Source organism: Lepus europaeus, chromosome 3, assembly GCF_033115175.1.
Source record: "Lepus europaeus isolate LE1 chromosome 3, mLepTim1.pri, whole genome shotgun sequence".
Classification (NCBI taxonomy): Eukaryota; Metazoa; Chordata; class Mammalia; order Lagomorpha; family Leporidae; genus Lepus; species Lepus europaeus.
In genome coordinates, this window is record NC_084829.1 from 24,983,817 (window position 1) to 24,998,895 (window position 15,079).

The 15,079-nt window shown below is 42.6% G+C and overlaps 1 protein-coding gene across 1 annotated transcript in view; it reads right to left on the minus strand.

Moving 5' to 3' along the window:
• KDM1B (lysine demethylase 1B) overlaps positions 1-15,079 on the minus strand; it is a 55,464-nt gene that overhangs the window by 17,036 nt on the left and 23,349 nt on the right. The window contains exons 8-13 of the mRNA XM_062185394.1: positions 13,656-13,860; positions 10,979-11,163; positions 8,447-8,623; positions 8,023-8,097; positions 3,331-3,468; positions 2,113-2,284 (exon numbers count right to left, since the gene is read on the minus strand). Coding sequence (XP_062041378.1) covers positions 2,113-2,284; positions 3,331-3,468; positions 8,023-8,097; positions 8,447-8,623; positions 10,979-11,163; positions 13,656-13,860 — 952 coding nt within the window. The remainder of the gene's footprint in view (positions 1-2,112; positions 2,285-3,330; positions 3,469-8,022; positions 8,098-8,446; positions 8,624-10,978; positions 11,164-13,655; positions 13,861-15,079) is intronic.

Here is a 15,079-nt window from a genome sequence, read left to right on the forward strand (position 1 = left end):
TTATTTGAAAGACAGAGTTACAAAGAGAGGTCGAGACAGAGAAAGAGGTCTTCTATCCACTGGTTCACTTCCCAGATGGCTGCAATGGCCAGAGCTGCACCGATCTGAAGCCAGGAGCTTCTTCCAGGCCTCCCACGTGGGTGCAGAGGCTCAATGACTTGAGCCATCTTCTATTGCTTTCCCAGGCCATAGCAGAAAGCTGGATCAGAAGAGCAGCAGCCGGGACTCGAACTGGCGCCCATATGGGATGCCAGCGCTTCAGGCCAGGGCTTTAACCCACTGCGCCATAGCACCGACCCCTATATAATTCTATTTAATTATATTTAAAAGCTTTAGCACACATGCTGTATGAAATGGAATCTAGCTTCTTAAATATTTGTCTTTTTTCACCAATGTGTGAATAAGGTGAGATTTCACACAGCTGAGAGACTGATTAGCAGGATGTAGATATAACCTCTGTAGAAATGTGTGCACTATTATTAAGGCTTTTAAGAATACATTAATATTTTACTAATAAGATAAAACAATTACTGAAAACAGTAAGTATTGCTAAGCCCTCCTTAATAGCTTTTTTAAAGTAAGGCCAAGGCAAAGCAATACCACTAACTTTTTTATTTGGTGACTCTGAATGAAATGTAAAGAAAATGCCAGTCAGTGATGATCACGAAGGTGCAAAATACTAACAAAATTCTGGAAATAGCCTTCAAGTCAGCCTGACAACTGATCTCAGTGCCAGGAAATTTAACAACCTACCACATTGTTTGGGAAGTGAATTTAATTAAATATTCCCTGCTGTTTGGAATATATGTAGGCACTTCAAAAAGTTCACAGAAAATGGAATTTAAAAATGTTTACTTTGGTGCAAAAACTTTTTGAAATCCGTGTATATAGAAGGAGGTCTTCAAAAAAGTTCATAGAAAATGTGTATTATGAACAGTCTATACATGGATTGTAAACATTTTTTGCACCAAAATAAATTTATCTTTTAATTTGTGTTTTCCATTAACTTTGTGAACATCCCAGTGTTTCTGATAAAGTTCTGTTTTATGGTTTGCCAGCCAGCACTCACTAAGGGTAAGAGGAGGTGGGTTAATTAGGGGAAGCGGGAGGATAAAAATAAGACAGTGGCTGCCACTAAGTTTATCTGCAATAGTGATGAAATGTCTATCAGTCTGAGAACCCTTGCAAAGAGACACAGAGTTGAAGCAAATTAACATTTTCCAAATTGAGTTCACACTTTAAGGAATTCCAACAAGTCTCCAAAAACTACAACTGAATAAGTTCAAGTCACAAAATGACAGGTTAAATAAATATTAATTTATGAAGAAAAAGAGGGCTAGTGCTGTGGCTGCTCTCCTTCTGATCTGGCTCCCTGCTAATACACCTGGGAAAGCAGAAGATAACTGCCCAAGTGCTTGGGCCCCTACACCCACGTGGGAGACCCAAAGGAAGCTCCTGGCTCCTGGCTTTGGTCTGGTCCAGTCCTGCCCATTGCTATTTGAGAAGGGAACCTCTCTCTCTCTCTGCAACTCTGCCTTTTAAATAAATAAATATTTAATAATAAAAACAAGGAACTAGCAAAAGAGTAAAATCTCAGCTGGCACTTGTATGAAATAAGTCAGTGTAGGCAGTCCCATTCCTAAAGAGCTCTGGTTTAAGTACCAAAGATGAAAGATTTTGAATTAAAATTCTTAAATTATAATATACATTCTTGAATCCTTAAGCAAAATGCATTGAAAAAACCTAAAAAAAGAAGACTGAAGACATCCTGGCACACAGAGTTTTAGTTAGAAAAGACTTTACAGAGTGGCAGTTTACTCACACAGGGCTTACCTCACGTCTTCTTAAAGTAAGTTCCTCTGGGAAATTTAAAATTATACAAAGAATTGTGTAAGGCTCATGTGTGTTCTCTCACACACATGTAAAGGGTGCCTGGGGAACTTCTGTTCCCCTCTGAGGAGCAGACTGGAGAATTCATCAGAACGACAGGACTGCTCAGAGACCTTCCCCACTGCAGACATCCAACCTCAGGAACCAACGACGCTACTGCTGATCAACCTTAGGTTAGCATGAAACTAGGATGGCGCCATCAGAACACCATTCTCCCCATACCTCCTAAAGGGACATCTTGGAGCTGAGTCTTATCCTTCCTCCACTCAGAGACAACATCCAAGAGAGCATTAAAATGAAAATCCATGCGCTTGTCAATAGTGGGGTCAGTTATTCTTCCACCTTCCTGAATTAAGTCACATCTTTCTCCAAATTTATGCATGCTGATGCCAAGCTTCAAAATAATAAGAATAAGAAGGTGAAAATTTTTCCTGGAAAAAATATTTACAGATTCTAAACTGAAATTAGAGCTCTCATGGAGAAGAGGGCCTGGGAGCTGAAAACCGAGGCTGAAAGTGCATGGTGGTGAATGGCGAGCAGTGAGGAAAGCCGCATGAAATCTGCAGGACAGCACTTCCACAGGAGTGTAAGGGTGACAGCAACAGCGCTGAGGCCATGCACTCTGTGCCTTCCGGGCTAACACTTCAGAGGCATGCACGACCTGGCCTTCTTACTCTCAACATTGTACTTCCTCTTGTAAGTGAACACACACACACGCAAACACTCACACTGAAGCCAACACTGAATTTATCATCAATGAATCTTTCAGAAAAAACCTTGGGCCTACCAGGTCTTTAAAGAAACCACATGAGGTTGCCAGATGAAAGACAAGATGCCCAGTTAAATACGACTTTCAGATAAATAATGCATATTTTTAAAGTATAAGTATGTACCAAATACCGCACACAAAATATTTCATGTCATATTTGGGACGTACTTGTACTAAAAAATTACTTGTTTATCTGAATGTCAAATATAATTATGAAGCCTGTAGTTTTATCTGGTAAATCTGACAACCATGAAATTGTGAAGTAATCAAGTGATCTACAAATACTACACAAATAAAATAAAAGCTCTTGAAAAAAAGAAGGAAAAAAAATCATCTATGCCTTCTAGTTCTACCTTCTTGAAAAGGCAGAGCATAACTGTTTTTACTTCCTCTGCAAAGGGACAAAGGGACTGTTGTATGTTATCACGTTAGAGCATGTTAACACTACACACAAACAATTTTGCTTTTCTTTATCTACAAAAAAATATTTTTTTCAATTTTTTTAAAGTAAAAAGAACCTTGTTTGGCAGTAATACAGGCAAGGGCTATAAACAATAATCAAATGAAAAGATGACTATTTCACCCATATACAGTAAATTTTAAAACAATCACAGATCATTAAACTATGGTAGTCCAACATTCTTAAGCACACAATAAAATCTTAAACTCACTTGCTCACACATTAGTGCTACTGGGTTGTTGATACAGCCATTGACAATCTGGGGTCCTCTTCCCACTGTGATACCTTGGAAAGATTTATCATCCCACACTCGGCCTCCAATTCTGTCTTTGGCTTCCAGGACAGTCACCTAAAAAGAAAACCAGGGCAGCTAAATCGTACAGTCAGTCATAGCAGACACATTGATATAAAAAGGTAGAAGGACACTGTCCAATAACCTCCAGATTTAGTGGATTTATTCCATTTCTACAGAAACCATGTTAAAAAGAAGGCAGTGGGAACAGAAGCCAAAGCAAATGTCCCAAACGAACAACCAGAGAAGACAAGTAGAGTGCAACAGCTAAGATGCTGATCAGGATACACCACGTTGGTGGACCCAGTTGGGAGTTCTGGCCCCCTTGTTTCTGATGCAACTTCCTGCTGGTGCGTGCAGTGGGAGGCAGAAGATGATGCCTCAAGTGCTTGGGTTCCTGCCACCCACAAGGGAGACCTGCATTGGGTTCAGGGCTCCTGGCTTAAGATGCCTCAGCCTGCCTCAGCCCGCCTCAGCCCTGGCTGTTGTAGGCAGCAGAAGGAAGATTCTCTCTCTCTCTATCTCGATCTCTCTCTTTCACTTGCTCACTCTGCCTTTCAGATAAAATGAAAATGAAATTTTTAACAGTGTTAACAATCAATCAATCCAGAATCTAGCAAAGAGAAGTGAGCAGTCCACTGAGGAAACCCTCAAATTGGCTCCTCTCAGATAATATCTGATGAACTAACACGTAAAGCACACCTTGAAAGCTTTTACTACATAGTATTCCAAAAATTAAGAGACACAATTAAAAACTAGGTTAAGGAGGCGATTTCTTCGATGAAATACCTACGAATATGGCAAAATTCCATTAGCACTGCAAATAGGCCTAACTTCCATAAGACACAACTATTGTTTTAAAAAAGAGCATGTGCCACTCTCTGCAGGCCTGACCAAGTTGGTCCCACACTTAGGGTCTTTTGTCTCCAAAAATTTAAAGCCAGTGGCAGGACAGCTGCTCTCCAGTGGACAGGCAGGTCTTGCCGGCAGTCCCAGGATTCAAAGTGCCACACTGCCCTGGGCTGCCTTGGACGTATGAGAGTGCTACTCACTGCAAGGTCAGTCCTTTCATTTCTGAATCCCTCAAAACACTACTTCACACTGTTGACGGCGTTCAGAGTTGGCATCCCTCACATTCCCCAGAGGAATTTATTTCCCACCCATGTGCCGGGTGGGGCTGGTCTGCTGGGGATCTGCCTCATCAGAGGCAGAGGCCAAGAGGAGAATCAGAGGGGTCCTGGACATTCTTTCTCAGGCTAATTCTGCACCTTGTCAAACCAAAAATGTTACGATTTATAGTTCTACCCTCTGTCTCTGACTGCAATTTTACACAAAATCATCTATTCCTAGCTTGTTTTGGAAGACTGATTAAAAAAACATCTTCCCTAGACTTTAGGTAACTATTAATAACCTTCCTGTAATATTATCTGTAGGATTCTCAAGTAAAACACAAAAAACAAACCGTGGCCCTAATATCTAAAGCTGAAATATCATGCAGAAAATATTTCAAAATGTAAGCACATTTCCTATAAATCCAACTGTTTCTTTTGTAGGCTATATAGGTAACCCAAGACAAGGCTACCATTCCACAACAGGAAACCTCTTGCACAAACTCTTTTCAATTTTTATAGTGTCTAAAAAATCATCTTGCACAGAAGATAGTGTGGAAAAAAAAGTGTCAGGGCAAACATTTGGCTCAGTAGTTAAACTGCCTCTTGGGACACTGGCATCTCACACGGGAGTGCCTGGCTCAAGTGAGCAATCTAGCTTCCTGGCTATTACAACTCTGGGAGGCAGGAGGTGATGTCTCAAGTAGCTGGATCTCTGACACCTGGTTCTCAGACCAGTTCTGGGCTCCCGGCTTTGGCCTGGGCCAGACCCAAAATGTTGCAGGTATTTAGGGAGTGACCCAGTGCACAGAAAGAAGATCTCTCTGTCTCTCTCATTGTCTCTCCGCCTTTCACATAAAAAATGAAAATAAATTTTAAAAAATAGTGTCATGTATTTTAGCCAGATAGAAAATAATGAAAAGACTAATTCTACTTAATTTATACTTTTTTTTTTTTGACAGGCAGAGTGGACAGTGATAGAGACAGAGAGAAAGGTCTTCCTTTGCTGTTGGTTCACCCTCCAATGGCCGCTGCGGCTGGCGCGCTGCAGCCGGCGCACCGCGCTGATCCGATGGCAGGAGCCAGGTGCTTATCCTGGTCTCCCATGGGGTGGAGGGCCCAAGCACTTGGGCCATCCTCCACTGCACTCCCGGGCCACAGCAGAGAGCTGGCCTGGAAGAGGGGCAACCAGGACAGAACCGGCGCCCCGACTGGGACTAGAACCCGGTGTGCCAGCGCCGCAAGGCGGAGGATTAGCCTAGTGAGCCGCGGCGCCGGCTTTAATTTATACTTTGGGTTTCAGTGACAACCAACGTCCTAATAAAGTAAGTATTTTTTGCAAAAGGAGAAAGATGTTAAGACCTAGCAAATCACAGGAGTCTAAATTTGAATGAATTTAGTGATAGACCCTGAATCACTAAAATTGTGTTGATACTGTCTACTCTAATTTTGAACTGAAACAAGGGAACAGTATGTTATTCTATCCCATCTTGGGGAAATAAGTTACCTTAAAAAGGTATAGCACTTTAAAACTCAAAAAAATTCAGGGGCTGCGAGTGTGGTGTAGCAGGTTAGGATGCTTGTGATAATGGCATCCCATATTAGACTGCCAGTTCTAGAACCAGCTACTCTGCTTCCAGCCCAGTTGCCTGCTAATGTGCCTGTGAAGGCAGCAGATGATGGCCCAAGCACATAGGCCCCTGCACCCATGTGGGAGACCAGGATGGAGTTCTTGGCTTCTGGCTTTGGCCTACCACAGCCCTGGCTATTGCAGACATTTGGGGAGTGAACAAGTGGATGAAGATATCTCTGTCTCTCTTTCTTCTGCAACTCTGCCTTTCCAATAAATAAATCTTAAAAAAAAAAAAAAAAAAAAAAAAAAGGAAAGTTATTCTTTCTCTCAAGCAAAGGGTCTCCTTTTATAGAGTAAGATTCAAGGGGTGTCCTAGATTTGCCCAAGTGGATCAAACAGGCTATTTCAGAAACTTTTACACAAGAGATGGTGAATTTATAGGGCTTCCCCAGTCATTTCTGTTTGTTAGTAACAACAGTGAAGAGCTTCTGGCTCTAGTTAGGATTTCCTCTGACTTGCTCATTAGAGTCTAAAACTGGGTCTTCAAAAAGTTTATGGGAAATGCATACTGTTTTTTGTTTTTTTCACATTTAATTTTTTAAAAGATTTTTATTTATTTGAAAGGTATAGATACAGAAAGAGAGCAAAAGGGACATAGAGATATCTATCTTCCAACCACTGGTTCACTCTCCAAATGGCTACACTGCTGGGGATAGCCAAGGCCAAAGTCAGGATCCAAGTTTCATTCGGTTCTCCCAAGTAGGTGCAGGGGCCCAAGGACTTGGGCCATCTTCCATATTTTCCCAAGTGCACTAGCAGGGAGCTGGACTGGAAGTGGAGCAGCCAGTGCCCATATGGGGGAATGCTGGCTTTGCAGGTGGTGGCTTAACTTGTTATGCCACAACACTGACCCAGAAAATGCATATTATGAAAAAACTGTATGGGTTTCAAACCTTTTTTCTTTTAAATATTTATTTAACTTGTATAGGCAGAGTTAGAGACAGAGACAGAGAAAAGAGACAGAGAGAGATCTCCCATCCCCTGGTTTACTCACCAAATGGCCACAACGGCTGGGGCTGGGCCAGGCCAAAGCCAGGAGCCAGGAGCTTCTTACAGGTCTCCCACGTGGGTGCAGAGGCCCAAGCACTTGGGCCATCTTCCGCTGCTTTCTCAGGTGCATTAGCAGGGGGCTGCATTGGAAGTGGAGCAGCCAGGACGCGAACCGGCACCCACATGGTATGTCGGCACCGCGGGTGATGGCTTAACTCACTACGTGACAATGTTGGCCCTGGGTTTCAAACTTTTTGCAGCCAAATAAACTTATCCTTTCATTCCATTTTTCGTGACCTTTTTGAAGTATTCTTGTATTTTTCCTCTATTTTTCCTTATTAAATCAATTTCAAAGGATCTAGTGTAAAGACATTTTTCTTTTTTTATTCTTTTTTTATTTTTATTTTTTTAAATTTTTTATTTTTGACAGGCAGAGTTAGACAGTGAGAGAGAGAGACAGAGAGAGAGAGAGTTATAGACAGAGACAGAGAGACAAGTCTTCCTTCCGTTGGTTAACTCCCCTAATGGCCGCCATGGCCAGCGCTGTGCCGATCCGAAGCCAGGAGCCGGGTACTTCCTGCCGGTCTCCCATGCGGGTGCAGGGCCCAAGCACTTGGGCCATCCTCCACTGCTCTCCCGGGCCACAGCAGAGCGCTGGACTGGAAGAGGAGCAACCGGGAATAGTACCTGGTGCCCCAACCGGGACTAGAACCCGGGGTGCCGGCGCCATAGGTGGAGGATTAGCCAAATGAGCCAAGGCACCGGCCAGTGTAAAGACATTTTTCACTAAAATCAGAACTACTTTCTAAGTCTTAGAAAATTTAGATCCACCAAGCAGTTAACCATCTGATTCCACCTACATGTTCCAAAAAATCTTACCTTAATTCCAAAGTTATGCAGTTGCCTAGCAGCTGCTAATCCTGCTGGACCAGCCCCGATTATGATGACAGATTTCTTTAAAAAAAAAAAAGAAAGAAAAAACTCCTAAGGACAGCAATGATAACAATGCTCTGTTTCAGTTGTTCTAGAAGATACTAACTGCCAAGCAGCAAGAGTTTGTATTTTCCTCATGTCCCTAGAAAGGAATGTTCCTAAAGAATATGGCGGTACTCGTCTTTTGTAATCTCTTCTCTTTTTTCTACAGTCTGGAGAAGCAGGGCTTGGGAAAAACACACATTCTACAGAACTCTTGCTTCTGAAGTCTTAGAATGCTAACGTGACTTTCACCCATGTTAGTAACAGGAATGTACTGGCACTTATCACGAGTGGTGGCAGGGTTACTGCTAAAACTACAATCACCTACACTGTGGTAGTCTTTAGGAAGAAGACACTGGTCGGCTCCCACGCTGAGAACGCCTGTGTTGATGAGACCTTTTCTCGTCATAAAATAAAGTATCCTTTCCACTTCCTGAACGCATCGGATGCGCACGAGACCCCGGACAATGATGTGAGGGATGCATTTCTGAGGAGTAAGAGCTTCCTGTGTTTGGAAATGAAACCAAGCTGTTAAAAAACATCTCAAGGAACTCAAACAATTTAATGGCAAGGAAACAAATAACTCAATTAAAAAATGCACAAAGGACTTAAGTACACATCTCTCAAAAGACATACAGATGTCCTACACATATATGAAAAAATGCTCAATATCACTGATCACTAGGAAAACGCAAATCAAACCGCAATGAGATATCATCTCACTGGTTAGACTGGCTAGTATCAAAAATATGAAGTGTTAACAAGTGCTGGAGAGAATGTGAAGCAAAGGGAACTCTTGCACAGTTGGTCAAAATATAAATCAGTAAACCACATGGAAGACAGTGGAGACACCTCAAAAATTTTTAAATAGCTGCCAAATGACCCAGGAATCCCACGTTTGAGTATACTCCTATAACCAAAGGAAATGATATCAGAATGTCAAAGAGACTTGCACCTGCACGTTCATTGTAGCACTTGTCACAATAGCCAAGACATAGCATCAACCCAAGTGTCAGATGAATGGATAAAGTGTGCTATACACACACAACAGAATAGTATTCAGCCTGAATAAAAAAGTAAATCTTGACATCTGTGACAACATGGATGAACCTGAGGACCAATAAGCCACTCACAGGAAGACAAATATTGCATTATGTCACTTATATGTGGAATCTAAAAAATTGAACTTATAAAAGCACAGAGTAGGGGCCAGCACTGTGGCATAGCAAGCAAAGCCACCACCTGCAGTGCTGGCATCCCATATAGGCACTGGTTTGAGTCCTGGCTGCTCTGCTTCTAATCCAGCTCTCTGCTATGGCCTGGGAAAGCAGTAGAAGATGGCCTAAGTCCTTGGGTCTCTGCACCTGCATGGGAGGCCCAGAGGAGGCTCCTGGCTCCTGGCTCCTGGCTTTGGATCAGCTCAGCTCTGGCCATTGTAGCCAGTTGAGGAATGAACCAGTGGATGGAAGACCTCTCTCTCTCTCTTCCTCTCCTCCTTTCTCTGTATAACTCTTTCAAATAAATAAAATCTTAAAAAAAAAAAAGCAGCACAGAGTAGAAGGGGTTTCTAGGAGGTTGGAAGAGAGGCAGTGTGGGGGAGATGTTGGTCAAAGGATCAAAATATGTTACAGGCAGACATTTGGGCAATCTGTTGTATAAGAGGGTGACTATAGTTAATAACAGTATATTCTACCCTTGAAAATCACTGAGAGTAGATTTTAAGTGTTTTCATCATAAAAAATGAAGTAATACATGTATTGTGTGATTTAGACAGTTCACAATGTATACATATTTCAAAACATTGTACACAATAAACATAAAATTTTTATTTGTGAATTTAAAAATTAATTTTAAGAAATACGGCATTTGGCACAGTGACTGTGAAGCCCTTGGGACACTCATATCCCACATCAGAATTCCTGGGTTCAAGTACTGCCTTCAGTTCTGATTCCAGCTTCCTGCAGTGCACACCCTGGGAGGAAGCAATGGTTGGTTCCTCAAGTAGTTTGGTTCCCAACACCTGTGAGCGAGACCCAGCTGGAGTTCCTGGATCCTGGCTATTGTAGGTATTTGGGGAGTGAGCCAGAGAATGGAAAAAAAATCTGCCTCTTTATGTCTGTGTCACTCTAATAACTACATTTTAAAAACTTTTAAAAATTGACATTCCTACTCTGCTCTCCCATCTCCGTCTACCTTCACCCCTTCCCAGTGAGTGCTGTGTGATGCCTGTAACATTCACTCAGCCCCAACAGAGAGAACATCACAGGTCTCGGCTGACTGAGGGAGCACAGGTGAATAAAGCTGAACCCCTGCTGTCAGGGGTTTCTAATCCGATCTTTGGTGTTCTGTTCTCCCCTCTAGCATATCACTGGACCCCTGTGGACTGAACCTTGCACCTAACCCTTACTCACTAGACACTTGCATTCCAACTAAATATGGTCTGAAGTGGTGGCCTTCCTCATATAGGTCGAGCATCCCTAATACAAAAATCCACAATCTAAACAGATTTGGGGGATCCTCAACCAGTAAAGTCTATGCAATATTCCAAAATCTGAAAACAAACAAACAAAAACCCCAAAATAGCCCAAATCCAAAACACTCCTGGTCCCAAGTACTTCAGGTAAGGGATAATCAACCTGCACGAAGTTGTCACACTTGGAAAGTGCTACTATCAGGTAGTGGAAAGAACCAGGGATGACGCTGGACACTGTGCCTTGCGTGGGACAGCCCTCACCACCTCAAGAATGTCCCACCCTAGATACTGACAGTGCTGAGGCTAAGGAGTCCCATCCCCAGGTCAGGCAGCTCCTCTCCATCAGCAAGGCACCTGATCTGTGTGCACAGCTGACACCCAACTTACTTTACAGTTCGTGTACCACAGCGCAAGGATGAGGTTTCTCAAAGCCAGGTACATGGTGGGGTCTCGGGAATACTCTGGAAACTCATAGAGCTCGTCTAGTTCCATCACATCTGGCCGCACACACAGGGCTTTGCCACATTCATTGGGCTGGTAGAAAGGCTGGAAGTACCGGTTCATGCCTGGAACTGATAAGTGACACAAACAGGCAGCTCCTGCAAGCAGAACTTCCAAACCCCAGAGAATTAAAACAGCAAAAACAAGCTCAAAATGATAGGCTGGCCTGCATCACTATCCTACACCAGCATTTCTGCTTCTTCCAGCCAGATGGACAAAATACACATGAATTAAACATTTTCCCCATTCTTTCTTCACAAATTATTCATAATTTTAACTGGCATAAAACAGACATTTTCTGAAATTCTTAGCTTTGCTAAATAAGACATCAAACTTATCACTTTAACCATTTTTGAGTATATTTACAGTGTTGCACCACCAATCTCCAAAACTCAATCTTAAAATTACGGACATTCTACACTTACTGAACACCCACCCCTTGTGGCAATATCTTTTAAAAGTAACTTTTGTTGGCATTTTCTGATTAAAAAATGGATAGCTTCACACATAAACCCAACCCCTGATGACGTCCAAATGGTGGGATGACATTTAAGGTATACTCTATTCTTACATCAGCTTCTATGAATACAGAATATTCATGTAAAAAGTGGGAAATGTTAAAAAGTACAGCTTTCTGTTCTTTTTAAAAGTTACAATCTTATGAACATTTTCCCATGTCATTAAACATGACTTCAATACTGTATAATAATTTCTTATTTACCCATTCCATTATCATTAGTGCATTTGCATTGCAATCGAGTATTTCATTATTTTAAAACATAAATTTGCGAAAACAAAAGTTCTTTGCACAGAAATCTTTGCACTTACTCTTGATAATTAATTTAGGATAAATTTCTGGAAACAGCACCACTGGGTCAAAAGTTATTTATTTGCAAGCTTTTGCTACTCACTGCCAAACTGTCCTTCCTCAGTGTACATGCCCTCCAGTAACATCTGAGTGCTTGTTTCATGATGCCTTCATTAGCATTGAGAATTACCATTTGGATTTTCATTTTTGCCACAAGTACATTTTATGAGGGCCTAATATTATTAGTGAAAAACCTTAAGATAACACAACAACGTAAAAATCTATTTGCATCATCAAAAATGCAGTTTGTTCATGAACAAGCAGAATTTCCAGAATTCTTGCTTCTACACCAAGAGTTTTGATGACAAATCTTAAAGATTCCCTTAAAGTCAATAGTCAGCAACATGCCCACTCCCACCGGAAGCTCTGAATTTTTTTGAGTAGAACATTTTGCTGGGATGACCAATGACACTTCATTAGAAAAGAAAGGCAAAAGAAATAAAGAAAAAAGATGGCTGACAGAGTTCAAAAAGTTCTTTTGGGAAGACAGAAGGCTTCCCTCCCTCTCTCCCTCTCCCTCTCTCTCTCTCCCTGCAACTCTTCTGTAACCTGCCTTTCAAGTCAGTAAGTTCATGTTATCATTAAATTACATGGCTATTTAACTTTCACTAAACTTACTCATTAAACCCTGTAGAGAATCCATGGCTTTCCCAAACTATGGAGGGAAAATGAATTGCACAGGATGCACCAGTGATGTGACTGACCCACAGCACAGTCATCCCTCAGTGTCTAAAAGACACCAAAACGCACAGTGTGCACACATCACCCACATACAGTAATCATCTCTGTATTAATGATAACACCTACCACGTGTAAATACTATATAAACAGTTGTTGTACTTTATTATTTAGGACATAATGACAACAAAAAAGTCTGGGGGCCAGCGCTGTGGCTCAGCAAGTTAAGCCACTGCTTGCAATGCCAGCAATTCTTATCAATGCCAATTTGAGCCTTAGTTACTCTGATTCCCATCCAGTTCCCTGCTAATGTACCTGGGAAGGCTGCAGATGATGGCCAAAGTGAAAAAGAGGATGGAAGATTTCCCTCTCTCCCTCTCTCCCTGCAACTCTTTCTGTAACCTGCCTTTCAAGTCAATAAATAAATTTTTTAAAAAGATTTATATATTTGAAATGCAGAGAAAGAGAGAAGGAGAGAGCGAGCAAGCCAGAGATCTTCCATCTGCTGATTCACTCCCCAAATGGCCACAATGGCCAGACTGGGCCAGGCCAAAGCCAGGAGCTTCTTCCACGTCTCCCACGTGGGTGCAGGGGCCCAAACACTTGGGCCATCTTTTGCTGCTTTCCCAGGTGCATTAGCAGGGAGCTGGATTAGAAGCGGAGCAGCCAGGACTCAAACCAGCACCCATGAGACACTGGCACTGCAGGAGGAGGCTTAACCTTCTACACCACAGTGCCGGTCCCAGTAAATATATCTTTAAAAATAGAAAAAAAGCTGCACATGTTCAATACAGATATAATTTTCCTCCCTTAGTATTTCCGATACTTGGTTGAGTCTCCTGATGGAAACTGCACAGAGGGCTGACTGTACGACCAAATACATGAAACAAGGAGGTACTTTACATCATGTGTCACATACCCTGGAAGAAAACTTAGGCCTTTTGCTCCTCATACATATCAGGTAGTGGGCACAGCAGGGAATGGATGGAAAGCGAGGGCACTGGGCAGGGCTCTCACCAAGTGCAGAGGGGGCCACCTTGGCGTGCTCCAGCTTCCCAGGGCTGGTGGCAGCGGCGGCACGGTTGGTGCTGGTACAGGAGGGGCTCATGCCAACGCAGTCAGGGTAGTAGGCAGAAAGCAGGGGTGCTGCCACGCTGTCTTTCAGCAAAGGAGGTAGGATGAGCATGGAGTACCACCAATGGTTGGAGACTTCCGACACTCTCTGAAATGGGCCGAGCAGAAGAGGGCAGTGGCAGATGAGAACTGTACATGAAGTCTTGCCAGGCACAGATGATTTGCTTCATTTCCTCCATCGTTAATCCTTCTCCCCTGCCTCTCTCCCCACTCTTCCTTAACAATTCTTAACCAGGGTTCTGTACACAGACTTAGGAATAGAAATGGTTGAGGATACCTGGGGCAAATGGTTGCTATGCAGAATTCTTTTCTACATAGACCAGGCGCCTCCACCTCCTCCCCCAGAGCCCACCAACACTAGGTCAGTCTTAAGGCAGAGCCCACTTATTACACTAAAAGCTTAGACTTAAGTCTGACATGGAAAATTTCTTTCTGCAATGGTAATCATGTTTATCTAGCCCCCTCTTTTTACTTAGAAGATCAAGATAGCTGCAATTGAAAAAATAATAATTCTAAGTAGTAGTCAAGCATTACTGCTTTTGGCCAAAGCCCACTAAAAGGGAAAAGTAGTCTACAATCAGCAAAATAAGATGCCAAGAGGCCAGCACTATGGCACAGTGGGTTAAGCCACTTCTTGAGACACTAGCATCCCTTATCAGAGCACGGTTCAAGTCCAGGATACTCCATTTCCAATCCAGCTTCACACTGAAGCACCTGGGAAGGCAGCAAAAATATGCCTAAGTACTTGGGCCTGGACTACCCATGTAGGAGACCCAAATGGAGTTCCTGGCTCCTGGCCTCAGCCTGACCTGGTGCTGGCTATTGCAGCTAAGTGGGAGTGAACCAGTTGTTGGAAAATTTCTCTCTGTCTCTCCCTCTGATGCTCTCTCTGCCTTTCAAATACATTAAAAAAAAAAAAAAAGATGCCAAATGTAGGGGACTGCACAAAATCAGCTGCTATGGGCCTTCAAATGTGCAATTACATGCCAGAGTTGATGGAACGCGTGGAGTCACTGAATCAGCACAACCCCACAAAGACTGACCACTGCAATGAAAATGAAACTGACACAGCTGGTAAGGCAACACTGCCAACAAGTCCTACGTCCTACAGCTTTCCAAACACAACTTTAAACTTATGCTCCATGAACTCTGTGAATTTGACTCAAGAGGATCTACTGCTCTTGGGTCCTCTATTGCTAGATCTCTAGGTTCCAAGAAAATTCCATTTGTCATCAAGCAGCAGTTTGGACCTTGAAGCCTACAGTGTGGATCCAGCTTAGAGACACATTCTGTTTGGCCTTCAGAAT